This window comes from Elgaria multicarinata, chromosome 10, assembly GCF_023053635.1.
Source record: "Elgaria multicarinata webbii isolate HBS135686 ecotype San Diego chromosome 10, rElgMul1.1.pri, whole genome shotgun sequence".
In the NCBI taxonomy this organism is placed as follows: Eukaryota; Metazoa; Chordata; class Lepidosauria; order Squamata; family Anguidae; genus Elgaria; species Elgaria multicarinata.
The window spans coordinates 14,856,469-14,874,087 of NC_086180.1; the positions used below are offsets into that span (position 1 = coordinate 14,856,469).

A 17,619-nucleotide genomic window follows, 5' to 3' on the forward strand; every position below is an offset into this window, starting at 1 on the left:
TCTGGGAAGTATCCCATGTTAGTCCTACATAGAGTAGACCCACTGAAATAAATGAGATAGGTTAGTCATGCTACACTTAAGTCCCATTAATTTCAATGGGTCTACTCTGAGTAGGACTGACTTTGGATGCTGCCCAACGTGAATGTACAAACCCAAGCCACAGCACCATGTACATTGATGGTGCTATATAAATAAATAATAATAATAATAATTTAGAATGCCATATGCCATCATGCTCATTCCTTTGGGAGTAAAAAAGGAAACATTCAAGGCTGTGTATGTGCTGTGATTCCATGAGAATGCAGAAAGAAAGTACAAAATGCAATACTGTGTAGAGAATCCAGATTCGCAGGAAATGGCTATATCCCAGGCCACACTATTTAGCCATCTAGCTTATGCCATCTATTCCAGGGGTGCAAAAGATGTGGCCCATGGAACACATGCAACCCACTAAGCCATTTCTGGCATCTGCTGCTGCTGCCAAAAAAACTGTATTGGTACAGCCTGGGATTTCCCATGCTTAGACCAGCCTCTGATTTTTGATGAGGGTTCAGAGATAAGGGGAGGGATTCCTTTGCTAGTGCAAAAGAAACCCCAGGCTTGTGTGTTTGCATGTGTTCATGTGCAAGCACATGTGCTATGCACGCACATGGCATGTGCAGCCCCCAGCACCACCCAGTGCAGTGCTGGTCTACCTCTCCAAGACTTCAGACACTGCCTCCTTCATGTTAACTGATACTTAATGCTTTGGACCGATTGAACCTAGAACCTTGTGCATGCCAAGCACATGCTCTGCTACCAAATTATTGTCCCTCCCCAAAGCTTTCCAAGAAGCTTAGCTTTCTTTCTTTTCTTTTTCCATTTTTTTTTAAAAGGAAGTTTCTAGCACCTCTGGTTGCAAAATTAGGACTGAAAGCAGCTGGACAATCCCAGGCGAAATCTCAGAAGCCAGACAAGTGGTTGAATGAGGACCAGACTACATGTTATGTTAAATGCATTATCATAATAAATAAGAACCATAAGAGGGTTAAAACAGCGCTTTTGTTAAAATAGCAGCCACGAGGTGAGTCAGTGGGTGGTAATCAGGATCAGAACCATGGCGGGCAGGAAGACGGATTAACCGTTCGCCCTTGTGACACAGTCCCAAAGACTATTTTGAAAAGAAGAGCAGCCCTGTTAAGTTTTTTTTCTCATCTATTTAATGCAACATGCTGTTTGCCCCTAAGAGTCCTCGCTCAGAAGTGGGGTTTCAGTGTCCTATACAGCTATTTGCACCTCATCCTAAGTAGCCAAACCACAATAAAAAGAAGCAAGGAAGGATAAAAAAATGTCCCCCATCTACTTCCTCCGTGCCATGCATAATTTTGTACAGCTCCATCGTCTCTCTTGCCCCCTGCCTCTTTTCTAAGCTAAACAGTCCCAGCTGCTGTAAGGCAAGAGTCTTTTTTCCAGCCCTATGCAGAGACACCGAGGACGGAACTTGGAATCTTTCGTCCGCAAGGCATCTGCTCTACCACTGAACTACTGCTCTTCCTTCAGCACACCCAGGTAGCCCTCGCCCCTTTTCTCGGGGACTACACCTGCACACTGCTCTTTCGATGATGGGGATATCACCTGGTGGAAAAGAGAAGGCCACGACTTCACTACACACAAAAACAATAGGATGGGAGAATGATGCAAAGTAAGAGGCAATGATACAATTTTGCTCTGCGTGCAGAATTTAGACTCAATGCATCAATCAGCTTTCCTTGTGCACCGGTGCTGAACTTAAAACCCAGTAGGGAGTGTGGATCACCAGCTGAAGAAGAATGCGGAACATACAGGGAAGGAACTTTGTGAAGGGAGCAACATCCAAAGGTATACTAGAAATCTCTGAATGTGCAGCACGGTGGTGTTAGGGAAATGCCCCAATTCAGTAGAGAAGGGAAGGGAGTCCAGGGAGGTCCAGACTCAAAGGCTTTTATTCAGAACTGCACATATAGGAGAAAGCTCACCTCCAGCAAGCCGAAGGCTGAACTCATCATCCACACACAGCATACTTTTATACTTTCAAAGTTGCTCTGATGAAATCATACTTTCCCTCCTCCCACCCCGTGACTGATCACAAGTCCAATAAACATTTCCATAAACAAAACTATTCTACATAAAACAATGCCATATTTTGGCAGCCTATGACCAGTACAAACGTTACTTCTTGTTCTTCATAAGCCAGCCACCCCCCTTCCCAAGGGTGCATGGAAAGTTTCTCAAGCCTGCTCTGAGTACTTTCAAATGCCCAGTCAGGGGACTTAAGGTAATAAACAAAGATACGATGTGCCGTCATGTCTGTGTGATACAAAGCCTGGTTCCTAAATTCAAGACTTTCAAATGTGTTATACGAAAAGCAACATTTGACCATGGCAGATAGGGAGCCAGTGTGTGGGCGCAGAGTTCAAGACAGCCTTGAACAGCCGGCCATCTGGCTTTTCTATGTCTCTTTTATTCAAGAGCCAGGGAAGTGCGAAATGTCAGAGATTCTGGGTGCCTGTGTACTTTTTTCCACATCAGACAGAAAGTTTTGGGGTTTCTTCAGATTTCCCTGTCAGTGGTTACATTGTGGACACAGTTATCATATTTTCCAACATTTCTACACTACCATGAGGACCTGCCACTTGTTTGATTACTTTTTCCAATGGAACCCAAGATTCACAGGATTGTATTGCACCGGAATCAACGTCGTTCTCCTCTGTCACAAATTAGCTGCGACATTTAGATTTATTGACAGCAGTTCTCAAACATTTTTGTTCTTGTGGACCACTTGAAAATCACTGGGGGTGTCAGTGGACCACTGTATAAACTTTTATTTTATTTTTGCTCTACAAATCAAAGCACATAAATAACTCAAATTTTAATATATACTTTTCTCCAGGGGCAACTTCAAAACTAAATATGGGGGTGGGGGAATTAATAAATTGCAGGGTTGTATTATGAAAATCACAGGCTCAAGGAATAGGCTTTGTTAGCCTCTTTAATAGCCTGGCTCTGGTCAAAATGGCTGTGATCTCAATCATCAGAAAACATAAATCCAAATACATATATTCTTGACTATTCTACAGTCTTTCCGCAGACCATCTGAATGGGGCTTGTGCATAACCAGTGCTCCACGGATAACAGTTTAACGAAGAGGAAACTACTTTATACTGCATCACACCGTTACTCCATCTAGCCCAGTTTTGTCAGCACTGACTAGCAGCAGTTCTCCAGGGTTTCAGGCAGGATTCTTTCCTAGCCCTATCTAGAGATGCCAGGGTTTGAACCCGGGGCATTCCGCATGCAAAGCAGCTGCTCTACCACTGAGCCACTGCCTCTTCCTAAAGACATTTGAGAAATTCAGTAGTAAGAATGGAGTGAAGTAATGTCAAATGCTTAAAGACAGTCTTGTGTTGCTCAAGGGTGGCCAGCAGCTAGATCCAAATCTACTGATAGATCACTGGATGATTTGCAGTAGATCAACAGGGGCTCATCTACACCAAACAGGATATTCCACTATGAAAGCGGTATGAAAGCGGTATATAAAAGGCAGGAGCCACACTAGTGCTTTATAGCAGTATTGAAGTGCACTGCAGGATCTGCACTACTGCTGTATAGTAGTACTGAAGTGCACTGACAACTGTTGGGGCCCATAACACATATACACCAATTTATTATTTATTTAATTTATTACACTTATATACCACTCCCATAGCCAGGGCTCTCTGGGCGGTTTACAGAAATTCTAAAATTGAGATAAAAACAAGTATACAAAATTTTAAACTCTAAAACACAGAACATACACACAAAAAGCAATTAAAAAACGATTAAAAACTAAATATGTGGGTAATTAGGATGTGCCGCCATATGCCTGGGCAAAGAGGAAAGTCTTAACCTGGCGCCGGAAAGATAGCAGCGTTGGCGCCAGGCGAGCCTCATCAGGGAGATCATTCCACAGTCTGGGGGCCACCACCGAAAAGGCCCTATCCCTTGTTGCCATACTCCGAGCCTCTCTCGGAGTAGGCACCCGGAGGAGGACCTTAGATGTTGAACGTGGTGACCGGGTATATTCACGTCGGGAGAGGCGTTCCATCAGTATTGTGGTCCCAAGCCGTGTAAGGCTTTATAGGTCAAAACCAGCACCTTGAATTGGGCTTGGAAACATACAGGCAGCCAGTGCAAGCGGACCAGAGCAGGTGTTATATGATCAAACCTTCTGGTTCCTGAAATCAATCTGGCCGTTGCATTTTGCACGAGCTGCAGCTTCCGAACCGTCTTCAAAGGCAGCCCTACGTAGAGCGCATTGCAGTAATCTAACTTGGAGGTTACCAGAGCATGGACAACTGAAGCCAGGTTATCCCTGTCTAGATAGGGGCATAGCTGGGCCACCAACTGGAGTTTGTAGAAGGATATAACTCTATGAAAGTGGTATGAAAGCAGTATATGGTATGTGTCTTGGGCCCTAACAGTTGTCAGTGCTCTTCAATACTGCTATAAAGCAATAGTCTGGCTCCTGCCTTTTATATACCACTTTCATAGTGGAATATCCTGCTTGGTGTAGATGAGCCCAGGGTTTCTCTGTTTTTTAAACAATATCCACAATAAAAAGTCTCCCCTCTGCCTTTTAAATGATGGTGCTATATAAATAAATAATAAAATAATAATATTAGGATCTCTGTTTCTATAATAAATCAAATGTAGATTTGTGCTTGTATATCCAACCGATAAGCCTACCATTTTACATCTGGCTCCATTCGGTGGGTCTTGGGATTCTGGTAAAAAAACAAAAAACCGCCTGACGTCTGCCAACCCCTGCTCTAGCTCATTGCCACTAAAGCCTACCACAGTAGGCCATGCACATGTCATCTTTAAGGTAAATCTTAACTCCTTTCCCTGCATTAGAAAGATGACATCCAGCACTCTACTTATTTCTGCTCTGCTTGCCAACTTCATTTGCACTCAGTGTAAAATCTATCCTGCCCAATCCTGGGTCAATGAAACAATGGAACAACATCTCTCTCCTTCTCTCTCTCTCTCTCTCTCTCTCTCTGTGTGTCACAAACACACACACACAAACTACATTAACAGATTTATCATTACACACAGTGTTTCAAAGACTGGCAAACTCCTCAAGGGGGTGAAAGCCTGTCATATACTCATGCAGATGTTATTATTTTTCTATTTGGTTACTATGAACACAAACATTATGCAAAATTCCGCTGGGTATTAATGGGATACAAGCCATTGGCAGAAGAGCTGAATAATATGATGAATAATGGTAACATACACCACCCTGCAAGAAATAATACATATCTGGTGGGGATGATTCAGGCATTATTGTTCATTTTAATTTGTGTAGTTACACATGCAGCCTTGTGCCATCTGAAATGATTGGAGCAGGTCATGGCGAGAGCGAATGGCCTCAAGAATGGTCTGAAGGCTCATAGACACCATTCTACATCTATGAAGCTAAACAGGTCTGACCATGGAAGCTGCCTGGATGGGTGACCTTCTGTGAACCATATGCTGCTCTATGCTGCCCTGAGAACTTCAGAGGAAGAGCAGTTTGGAGGTAAATAAATACATCACACCTATAACAGGACTACGATTAAAACAGAATAAATTAACATAATGTTGCAGTGTATCCTTAATTCTCAACAGGAGTGGTTCTGTTCCAGGTTCCAGCCAGCCGTGCCCTTCTCCAAGATAGTCCATTCCACCTCCCTGCCCTCCTTATCCAACTGATACTCAACATTCCATTGCTATTGAGGATATTCAGCTCTCACTGGGATATTTTATCCCAGCCCTCTCCCTGCCCCTGGTTTCCATTTTTTGTCCTTCTGCAAATCTCAGTGTGTCTTCAAGCATGCTGCTATTCTCTCCTGGTTTCTCACTATCTTTATTCATTTATTTAAAATATTTCTTGGCCAACTTTGAGGGCAGGAGCCCTCTCAAGGCGGCGTGCAACATTAAAAACTCATGCAATAAAAAACAATCCGGTTATAAAACCAGCAAAACAATAAAAACCATGTTAATAAAAAAACAATACAGTACTAAAAGCAGTAAAAACAGCAACAAATATCCTAAAAACAACAACAAGCACTAACAAAACCTACCAAAAACAACTGCAGCTACAACCCAGTCTGATAAACTGCTCCTGTTCTGGCTTCAATCCTGTCGGCACTCACCCTCTGAGTTCGTTATTAGAAGGGGAGCTATGCTTGCACAATGTAACTACAATAGACCGGAGAATCACCACCATCACCCAAATTTCACCCAGATTCCCAACTCGAATACAAGATCTGGCTAGATCTCTAAAAGATGTTAAAGACTATAGCAAGCCATGGAAGATATACCACAGCTTTCAGGCAGTCATCAAAGATGCTGCTCTCCATGACTTTGCTTATTGAACATGGTGCCTAGATTATATTCTTCAGACTCTCCATTGCTAGTGCAAAGGGGGGTGTAAGGAAAGTGGCAGTCTCACAAGTGTTAGCCCTATGCAGCATTGTAAGGGAAAAAACTAGCTCCTTGAACTGAGCCCAGAAGACAACAGGAAGGCTGTACTTACAGCACTAATATGGAGAAAACAGAGACGTAAGTGATTTCCCCAGTGTTCTCAGATAAAAACCTTTGGCTCAGATTTGGTGAGATGCAGGGGATGAAACAGAAGACCAAATGGTGACTGCTGAGAGCTCCAGAGAGCAGGGAGTTTGGGGGGCCCACCCCACAAATGTATGGGGAAAACCCTGACAAAGGAAGCAACCTCCCCCCCCAGTCACACACACTTTTGTAGCCTGCAAACGGAGCCACTAAACAGGAGACAATTTTCAGTCAGCCCTAATTTTTACTAGCTTATGTGGTCATAAGTGAAATACAAAGGTACGGGTAATTGATATACAAAGGCACAAAGAGGTATCTTCATTACTTTCAAACTGTTTTGCAGGGCATTCCAGGACTTGTTTGCATCCCAGCCGGGTCTTTCGATTGGCTGGGAGACATTAGGACAAAACTGATGTCCTCCTGAACTTTCTCACTTAGGGATCAAGTTCTACAACCTCAGCTCTTCTCCTCCCTTGCCTATCAGTCATTTTATTATACACATCACTCCAGTTTTTGTTTGTTTTTTACTATAGCTACGACTTGTGTGACCCACTAAACTTCTCTAATTTCGAGTTGGAATTACTAACAGATTCACAATCACTGTTCACCAACCAGGTTTCTAACTGTGTTATTTATTATATTCAACCAACCCATATGTGTTACAAAGGGTTGCACAATTTGCAGTGAAAGCTAATAGATGTAGAGCAAAGTATTTAGATACAATTGGAGTGTGTTGTTATAAAGATTCAGAGACATAAATGAAATGTCATTGAGAAGGAATTAAAGGTTTTTGTATGTCCGCTGTGCTCCTAACTTACTATCCTTTTAGCAATGTATGTTACGTTTTTGATAGCTGTAATTTTTAACCATATGTCATTTTTATCCATATGTAATTTTTATCATGTATAGTATAGCAAAATGTCAAGCTTGTATGTGTTGCAATGATCTGTGGATATATTGGGGGGGGGGGGAAACGGGTTTCTAGCCCCTGCAGAGAATTGAAATATTTGGACATCAGTTGTGTTCCAGATAATCTTTCTCCTCCCAAACACCGAGACATCGATCGTTCTTTCTTTCTTTCTTTCTTTCTTGGGAGAGTGAATGCTGTTGTATTCATGTCCTGCTTGTGGGTTTCACATGGGCAGCTGCTTGGCCACTGTGTGAATAGAATCATAGAATAGTAGAGTTGGAAGGAGCCTATAAGGCCATCGAGTCCAACCCCCTGCTCAATGCAGGAATCCACCTTAAAGCATACCTGGCAGGTGGTTGTCCAGCTGCCGCTTGAAGGCCTCTAGTGTGGGAGAGCCCATGACCTCCATAGATGCTGGACTAGATGGACCCTTGGCCTGATCAGCATGGCTCTTCTTATGTGCTTTCTTTCTTTTGATGCAAAGGGTGTTTTCTTTTAAGTCAGGGGTGCTGACCTTCTTTCAAGCCAAGGATTGAACTCAATTTCTGAGAGGCTCTTGGGGGGGGGGGGTGCATTCCAGTGCTTGGTGGGGCAGAAGGCAAAGGGGGTGGGGTGGGAATACAAAACAATAACAATAACAATTAATAATACCACCAGCCTATTTTAGCTTAAAGCTCTTACTGCTAGTAACTAAGCCTCAGGAGAGGCTTTTCAACTTTTTAGAATGGGAAGAAATTGCACTGAGGCCAGGAAAATCATCAGTAGTTGGAAGAAAGGGGTGCAGCCCTCTGCAGAACCCAGAGGGCCAGATGGGACTCAAGGCCTGCTGCATTTGGGACCTGTGATTCTGCACCCCTGCTTTGAGCAATGGCAACTAAAAATCTTTCAAAGTAATGGCAATCAACAGCTTGGGAGCCTTCCAAAGAAAGGACCCTGTTGAGGCATCAGTGGTACCTAGATGAAACTGACCAGCGTATAACTCAATAAAAGGAAGCAGGAAATGTTTGCACCATCAGTGGCATCTACTTTGACTCCTCTAAAACAGCTGTAGTCTCAGAGGGGGGCAATGCAATTACATCAACTTCCTGAGGTTACATCAACAGAGCATGCTAACGGAGAGGAACAAAAGAGAGAGAGAGAGAGAGAGGAAGAAAAGGTCCCACCCAATTGTTAACAGGAAAGCAATCCAAGAGTCTCACACCAAGCCTATACCAGAAAGATAATTAGTTGGCTAGATGTGTTTTCTCCAGGCAGACAGTGGTTTTCGCCTGATGAGGTAGTGCTAGAACTGACAAAAGCAAGACTGATGAAAGGGAGCCCCTTTTTTTCAATGGTTTCTATGCAATCTGCACAACAGCACTTGGTTTTGTAATGATGATGATTTATATATTGCCATCCATGTGCACGGTGCTTTGCAGAGCACAAGAGGCCAGGTCCCTGCCCCAAGGAACTTACAATTTAAAATTTGAAAAGGGGGGGGAAGACAGAAGAAGGAAGCTGAGCAGAGGCAAGGGTAAACAGGGAAAGTATGTGTGGTAATTTCCAGTTCCGTGTGCTTAGGTTTAGTTACAGACTTAATTGCAGGACACTGGACACCAGTGGCTTTTGGTAGGGCTTCTGCTCCGTTCTCAGCTCGCTGCACATGCCTGAAAGATTGGGCATGGGTGTAGAATGCCATCAAGCCATGACGTGGCATCTGGCTTTTTCAAGGATCATGCAGTTGTGTAGCAGTGTAAGGTCCAGGGGTGTGGATTCACTGCTAAGGTCACAAATAGTGATGTCCGTCACCAGGAAACCCATTCCCTTTTTTGGCTTGATGGCATTACACAGCGTGCCTAACTCAGCTTGCATTTGCAGGCTGAGCCACAAAAAGTTCTCCCGAAAACTGAGATCTTTTTGTGTATTTTATTTATTTATTGCATTTCTATACTGCTCAATACCCAAAGCTCCCTGCTCTCTGCATTCTATTTGCACGAACAGAGGTTTGCTCAAATTTCAGCGGGGCTGAATCACGGCAGGATCCATTCCGTGACAACAAATTAAGCAAGACTGGATCCCAAGTGAGAAGCTCTGTGGGATATGTCCAAGCCAGCCACAGGAATGGAGAATATGCAAGGGAAGTTCACGGTCCAGTGCTTTATTAGAAGAAATGGTGGCAGTTTAGGGGGAAATACAGGGGCTGAAGTTTGCCTGGTTGCAATTAGCAGAGAAAAGCAGATGGCATATGCTCAAGTGCACTCTGAAAGAGATGTGGGGGCCAAACCCTGGCAGTCCCTGCTTCTAATTAAGCCTTGGAAGAATCACAGTGAGGAGGAGGCAGATGAGACACGCGGAGAGTCTACACCAGCCGTTTATTGAAGGATTGTATCGGAATCGTCACTTACTGGGCACATGATGTTCACTTGCTCCCGTGGTGATCTTGGCTCCACCTCTCAGTTTTCCTGGAATATCCTTGACTGCTTTTCTCTCTCTCCATTCCCAAAGAACGTTTTCAGTGTGTCTCCCCCACCCCTTTGCGAGGTCATTGCTGTTTGCCCCAAGTTCTGGGCTCAGCGAACAGCCAATCAGTTGTGAGAGGCGTGGGCGCAGGTATCAGAGATGTGCGGGAGTGGACCTGGCTGCCATTTCCTCCACATGTTTTGGATGGGTATCGGTGTTTTCCCGCCGATTGAGGTTTTTTAAAAAAATGCAAACATATCTCTCTGCAAAATCAACAGAGTTCATATCCTCCCCCATGTGTTGCTATGCTTCTGCGTTCGTGCGCATCCCTCACAAGTCATTAAAAAAAACCCTGTGCCCTGTAGCCATCTGCCTAGCCCTGCCCACTTCTACTGATACACACGCAGAAGCACTGTATCAGGGCACACATGTTCCCGGAACGGCACTCCTGTAATTGTGAGAAAGATCAGTGCCCCGTGTGCCCCATGCGTGGCAGTCGTGGAAGCAGGGAGCATTCGGAAGCATCCCTCTTCCATAGCAAAAAGGCTGCAGGTGTAGATTAGCCCTAGGATAAGGAGCAGAGAATGCAGAGAACAGAGAACTGGAGTTGTGCTTTGTTAAGTCAGTTTACCGTATCGGTTATGCAATGAAACTGATAGCAGTTTAGGGGTATCTGACAAGTCGAATATAAATCATAAGGCAAACGTGCACATGCACACAGATGAGGAGGACTGTGGGGACATGGGGGGAAGAGGAGGAGGAGGAGGAGAGGAAGACAGAACCTGTAATCTTATAAGTTGCTGCTTACTGAGCAGGCCCTCTGTGCACCAGAACATTATATGATTTGTAATATGTCAAAGGATGTCAAATTAAGCCTTGCAAGATACTGAAGGGTAGAAACAGAGAAACATTCCATTTCCAGGCCATTGAGTTGCTTTAACAACTCGGCTCAGCCATTCCCCTCCTCAGCCCTGTGCTACTCCCGCATCTCAGCTGCAGGAGCAGAAACCACTAACATGTTTGTTCTAAATCTCGCAGCAAGGGCAGCCCGAGCGTCAGACTATCCATGTGGATTAAAGAAGAGTGTGATATAATCGGCGTAATTTTCCCTCAATGCTCACTTAATGCCTCCCTTTCTCCTCCTCCTCCTCCTCCTCCTCCTGCTGCTGCTTCTTTTTCCTCCTCCCCTGACTGTTTTAAGCATTTAATGGCTCACTTCCCGGATGCCCCAAGAGCGCAAACCCCGAGCATATTTTTCCTCCTCCAGGAAATGTTCCAATTAAGGAGGTCCATAATTGGTAATCAGATGCTCCTTGTAAATGGGTTATGTTCTCACAAAAAAAAAAACACCAGTGCAAAAGCAAGACTGTGTGCATGGTGTCAGGCACTTCTTTCTTCTGGCCCTTTACAAGAATCGATGCTTTCTGCTTAGTTGCATCCAGAGCAGGTAATTGTAGAAGAGAACCGGGAAAGAAAAGTTTCAACACAGCGGGAAGAGTTACATGGCCTCCCGCTAGCTGTTTGCCTCAATCGCTCTGGAGGAAGCGAAGGTGACTCTGACCTCGGCTTCTCCTATCCTCTCTGCATAAGGCTCAAGAGAGAGGGGGCTGGGCTTTTTCTAACCCAGGCTCCAAACCGCACGCGCACACACCAAACTACAACGGAGCCAATTCTCTGCAGCGGTCCCATTCTTGTAGCAGGATGTGTGCAAATACCACAACCATGTAGAGGTGATTGCTGGTAACCAAAGCCCCAAGCCTCTCTCTCTCTCTCTCTCTCTCTCTCTCTCTCTCTCTCTCTCTCTCTCTCTCTCTCACACACACACACACACACACACACACACACTAAGCCGCCTTGCAGCCCACTTTCCCTGTGATGCCCTCCCACAGAGAAGCAGCAGGTGTGCAAACGCAAGAGCGAGGCTGATCACATAGGTCAGACTTCCCCGCCTGGAGCCCTCCAGATGTGTTGGATAATAGGAGGTGTAGTCCAACATATCCGGAAGGTGACAAGTTGGGGGAAGGCTGACAGCGGTCGTCCACACCTTTCATCCGAATGGGGTGTCAATCAGGTGAGAACATAAGAAGGGCTGAACTGGATCAGACCAACGGTCCATCTAGTCCAGTGTTCTGTTGCTAGAGTTGAAAAACAGGTGCCTATGGGAAGCCCACAAGCAGGACGTGAGCTCAACAGCACCTTCCTGGCTCATGTCCCCCAGCAACTGGTACTGAGAGGCATAAATGCCTCGGATAGAGGGGGAAATATTTGGCAAGCATGATTAGTAGCCACTGAAGGCCTTATCCCCCATCCCATACATGTGGTCGCAATCTTCACACACATAACTCTGCAGGGTGGCAGGGCATCAGGCAAAAATGTCAACGGGGAGGTGTGGCCAGGGGTCCTAACTCAAATGCATCTATTGGAGAGTCTATTCCACCCTTCTGCAAAGGCTCAGGGTAAGCAAGTTAACCCAGGGTGCAATCCTCTGCATTTTTTGACAGGAAAAAAAGCCCTACAACTCCCAGCATCCCCCAGCCAGCACAGCAAATATTGTCAAACACACGCGGAAGCCTAATCTACACCTACAGCCCTTTTGCAACGGAGGAGGGGTGATAGCGAGTTTTCCCGCTTCCGCGATTAGCACTCACAGGGCACACCCGAGCGAAGTTTCCTGGAATAACAGGAGTGCCGTTGTGGGAGCACGTGTGCCCCGTTATGGCAGTTCTGCATATGTCGCGATAGAAGTGGGTGGGGCAAAGGAGATGGCTACAAGGCACATGATTTTTTTATTACTCTTAAGGGATGCGCACCAGCGCAGATACACAGCAACACATGGGGGAATAAGAACTCTGACGAATATGCGCTCCTGCGCAGAGATATGTTTTTTTTAAGGAAAAAAAACTCAGCAGTGAAACATGTCAATGCCCATGCACACACCCCTCACAGCAGATTGACTGTTCGCTGAGACCAGGACTCACGGAGAACAGCAATGACCCCACAAAGGGGGGGCACACCGCAAACATTCTTCGCAATGGAAGCGAGAGAGCCGGAAAAAACCATGACAAAAGCAGTCAGGGATATTCCGAGAAAGCTGAGAGGTGGAGCCGAAATCACCATGGGAGCAGGTGAATGTCATGTGCCCCGTTAGTGATGACTGCGATACAATCCTGCAATAAAAAGCTGGTGTAGACTCCCCCAAAGTGTCCAGCCATGGTAGTTTTGCCTCCGCCGCTATTCACGTAAAACTAATGCGCAATTACATTTTTTAAAATTGCATCCTTCCTCCAAAAAGCTCAGAGAGACCAATGTGGCTTTCCCAGCACCACCAGACCACCTTTGTACTTCCTGTCGCTGCTACCTTCTTGCTTAACCTAATAGGTTTTGTGGCTGAACAAGAATTGTTCCCATGAAGCCCAAAAGTTCAAATGAACGGCAGCCCTCCCAGCTCGTGGCATGCGTCTGACAGACATACAAAAACACCATTTCTCTGCAAGGCTAAGCAAACCACCCACTTTTGCTCAAAAAGTCACTTTTAACAGAACAGCATTTTTTTTAAAAAAAAAATCAATTCAAGTCGCATTTTTACAAGGAGTTAATATTGGCATTAAAATTCCGCTGTGTGGGGGAGACGGAGAAACTTATACACTTGTGAGCCCTGAAATTCTGCATTGCCAGAGCATTTATTCCGCTTGCTCGTGAAGCCATACTTCCAGATAATTATCAGCCAAACTAGATCAGGAAACCATTACTGATTGGATAACTCCGTCGCCTTCAGCATTTCTTCTTAAGCCACTCAATGCTTCACTTGGATTTATTTATTTTGACAAGTCTGTCTTCATTTAAATCCTTCGAAAAGTTGGGAGACATTAACAATGCCAGAAAAGCTCGCAAAAGTTCCTCGGCAGCAGAGCTGTAGTAGCAACGAATTATACATACGTGTTGCACATAGTTTAATTACTCTACGTAGCGTTATGCTTTCATAGCAGCCAAATCCTGGCTGCTCTGCAGGTCTCCCTTAGTCAAAACTTTAGGAATCTGTTTTTCAAAGCTCAGGAACCAATGCTCATTCTATGACCAGATACTTGCCAATTGTAAACACTGCAAAGGAAGACGATATGGCTTTCCCCAGCTCACAACTCTGGTCCCCCCTTGATGGAAATCAAGCCACAAAAAACTATTACTAAAACTCAGGGTATAAGTGCAGTAAATCCCATTGAGCTCAGTAGGACTCAGTTCTGTGCATAACTCCTAATCTACACCAAGCAGGATATTGCACTATAAAGGCGATATATAAAAGCCACACTACTGCTTTATAGTGGTATTGAACTGCACTGACAACTGTTGGGGCCCATTGACACATGCCATATACCGCTTTCATACCACTATATCCTGCTTGGTGTGGCTCCTGCCTTTTATATACCTCTTTCATAATGTAATATCCTGCTTGGTGTAAGGCCTAGGTATATCTGGATTTTGTAAAATCTGTCCCATGTCTGTTTTGTGGATTGTCAAGTGTCATTCATTCCGGTGTCCATTCACAGACGGACTTAAATATTATGCAGAAAAATACGCAAATAATTCCGTAAGAAAGTTCGCAACAATTTAAACAATTTTTGTTAGTATGTAACATTTAGCGTATTGTCGCCCGTGCCATTTGACTTTTCCCTGCATATATTTTCCAGCATGGCATATGTCTCAGCAGAAACTTGCATATTTTCCTGCGAATGAATTTGCGTAAATTTCAGGAAAGTAATAATAATAATAATAATAATCCAGATGTCTGCATAGTCCATGCAGCCTGGGGAGGCTGATCCACAGCAGATTCTGCAGGTCGGATTCTTGGAGATCCAAACACATTTTAGTCCGTCTTGAATTTCTCAAGCATCCCAAGGCAAGATCTACACATTTTCGTTCATGCCACAGCACTCCGGTCTCCACCGCCTCCCCATCTACCCTCCTCCATTCACCAGAGCCCCCTCCCTCCTGCTACCAACTGTCTCTGGAGAGGCCACCAGTGAGGGAGGAAGCAGCAGCCAGGCACCTCTCCACCGTGCCTGGGTCCAGCTCCAGCTGAGAGCCCCCTCCCTCCTGCTACCAACTGTCTCTGGAGAGGCCACCAGTGAGGGAGGAAGCAGCAGCCAGGCACCTCTCCACCGTGCCTGGGTCCAGCTCCAGCTGAGAGCCCCCTCCCTCCTGCTACCAACTGTCTCTGGAGAGGCCACCAGTGAGGGAGGAAGCAGCAGCCAGGCACCTCTTCACCATGCCTGGGTCCAGCTCCAGCTCAGAGCCCCCTCCCTCCTGCTACCAACTGTCTCTGGAGAGGCCACCAGTGAGGGAGGAAGCAGCAGCCAGGCACCTCTCCACCGTGCCTGGGTCCAGCTCCAGCTGAGAGCCCCCTCCCTCCTGCTGTCAACTGTAACTGCTGAACTTTGCAACTAAGACTGTAGTGCCTGAATTTGCTTTCCGTTCCCCCCTCCTCCTCCTCCCTCCCAATCCCCTTTCCTTTTGTGTCATGTCTTTTAGATTGTAAGCCTGTGGGCAGGGGCTGTCAAGAAATACTTTTGTAAGCTGCCGTGAGAGCCTTTTTTGGCTGAATGGCGGCATAAAAATCCTTAAATAAATAAATAAATAAATACTTCCCCTCTCTTTATCACCCTGTTGTCACCTGCCCTAATTCCCAAATTGTCCTGCTCTGCCTCTCCACCCACCTGTTGGGCCACTTTTACTATCACCAGCATCTGGGGGAATAAGCACATCCATTTGGCAAGTCAACTACGTAAGAGGATAGAAATGAGTGTTGACTATATAATACCTCCTTTTATAATGAGCAACCGGACCAACATCATCCCAACATCTATCACAGGGATGGGCAACTTGCGGCCCTCCAGTTGTTTTGGCCTACTGCTTACATCAGCCCTAGCCAGCATAGCCAATGGTGAGAGATCATGCACTCCTGATGTACTGGCTGGGTCAGGTTTGAACTCAACAGCTCATCTTATTTCCCTTACACACACACACACACACCAGAAGCCAAAAAACAACTGGCAGAGTAAACATATGCCAAAAATTGCTTGTTTTGCACATATTTATATTTGTTTCAGAATTCAGCTTTCCTTGATACAGAATTACTTTTTTTAAATTTTGGCACAGCAGTACTCACAGACAGGACTATACCACCATCAAATCAAAAGTCTAAAACCTTCATCACGCCACAAATATTCTTCAAGTAAAGGAATGTTCAGTATCCCCAGCACAAAAAGCCCTAAAGCATTTGTTCAACTTGCCATCTGTAAACCAAAGACTTCACCAAGCAGCGAAGTGGAGCTTAATTTAAAGAGTCTGTTTTAGGAATTAAACGCCATCCATATGCTTTTCCTCCAAAATAGATTTCCCATAATAGATATATGTAAATGCCAGCTCTCTTCTTTGTAGAGTGTATTTCATATTTAAATTGAGGCACTACACTCATCTCAATTTTGCTCCCAACCCTTAATTTTCATTTGACCAAACGTGGTTCATTTTGACCGTTCGGCCAGCTCACAGGAAGTGAGGAACGGTTTCAGGAAGTAGCCCTACACCAGCTTTCCCAACCTGGTGCCCTCCAGATGTGTTGAACAGCAAACCCCATAATTCACATGCTGATTGGGAATTATGGGGATTGCAGTCCAACATACTGCCCATGGCACACAGGGCCATGTATTTTGGCAAATCTTGCTCCCAAGCCATGATTTGCAGTTGCCACCTAACTCAGCCCCTATTCCAAGGCTTCTGTTTGTGCCAGAGAAAACGGAAGGGATCTATCATTTCAGGAAGTGTGATGTAGCAGGCACAAGCAGCGTGTCTCTCCCAACCTCCTCTCTCCCCACTTGAGTATGGGGAAGTCCCCATATTACACCGAGATCTGAAGCCAACCAAAGAAAGCTTCTGCTGGATCCAAAGCTGAGATGTGGGTCAGGAGAAAGCCCTCCTGTCTTCACCAGACTAGGGTCCACATGTGGGATTGAATAGAGGGTCCTTGCCCTGAGAAAGTGGAGCTGTGATGGTGGCCTGGCCACACAAGTAAAGCCATTTTGGCCTGCTAGGCATCTTGTCAACTGGCCATGAAGCACAAAGGCAAGAGAAAGCCCTGGCAACGTGTCACCAGCATAGAAGGACTCGAAGCCACGAAACAAAACAGAAAAAGCAAAAGAAGTCATAACATCAGAACTTAAGCAAGACATGCTTTTCTGCAATACTCACGGAATTAATTATCCCTCGGAGGGCTTGGAATCCTTCCTTGACTGGGAAGACTTGCTCTTTCGAATCAGCTATACTTTCAAGCTAGGGAAATAAACACAAATACATCTGGCAAAGCGATACAGATTGCACAACTGGCTTTTAAACACACACATACCAGCTTTCCCCAACCTCCCATGATTCACAGTCAGCACAGTTGATGGTTGACACACAAGGCTTCTATAGCAGGGAACCAAAACAGGGGAAATGCATTGCACGGGGGAGAACCACACAAGCAGATGGAGCACCGCTTGTTGCTAACATTGCAGCCGTTCTCACTGCAGAACAGGCAAAGGTTCTGCTCAAAAGCAGATGTGGAAACAACGCCAAAGAAAAATAGCAAACGGTGTTGCAGCGGTGTGGGCGGTTCTTCCCTGTGCATG

At 45.3% G+C, this 17,619-nt stretch overlaps 1 protein-coding gene across 3 annotated transcripts in view; it reads right to left on the reverse strand.

Moving 5' to 3' along the window:
• ANTXR2 (ANTXR cell adhesion molecule 2) overlaps positions 1-17,619 on the reverse strand; it is a 157,400-nt gene that overhangs the window by 119,765 nt on the left and 20,016 nt on the right. For all 3 annotated transcript variants that reach the window (XR_010025885.1, XM_063135232.1, XM_063135231.1), the window contains exon 7: positions 17,201-17,281. Coding sequence is in view for 2 of the 3 variants with exons in the window: in XM_063135232.1 (XP_062991302.1) it covers positions 17,201-17,281 (81 nt within the window). In the remaining variant the exon portion in view is untranslated. The remainder of the gene's footprint in view (positions 1-17,200; positions 17,282-17,619) is intronic.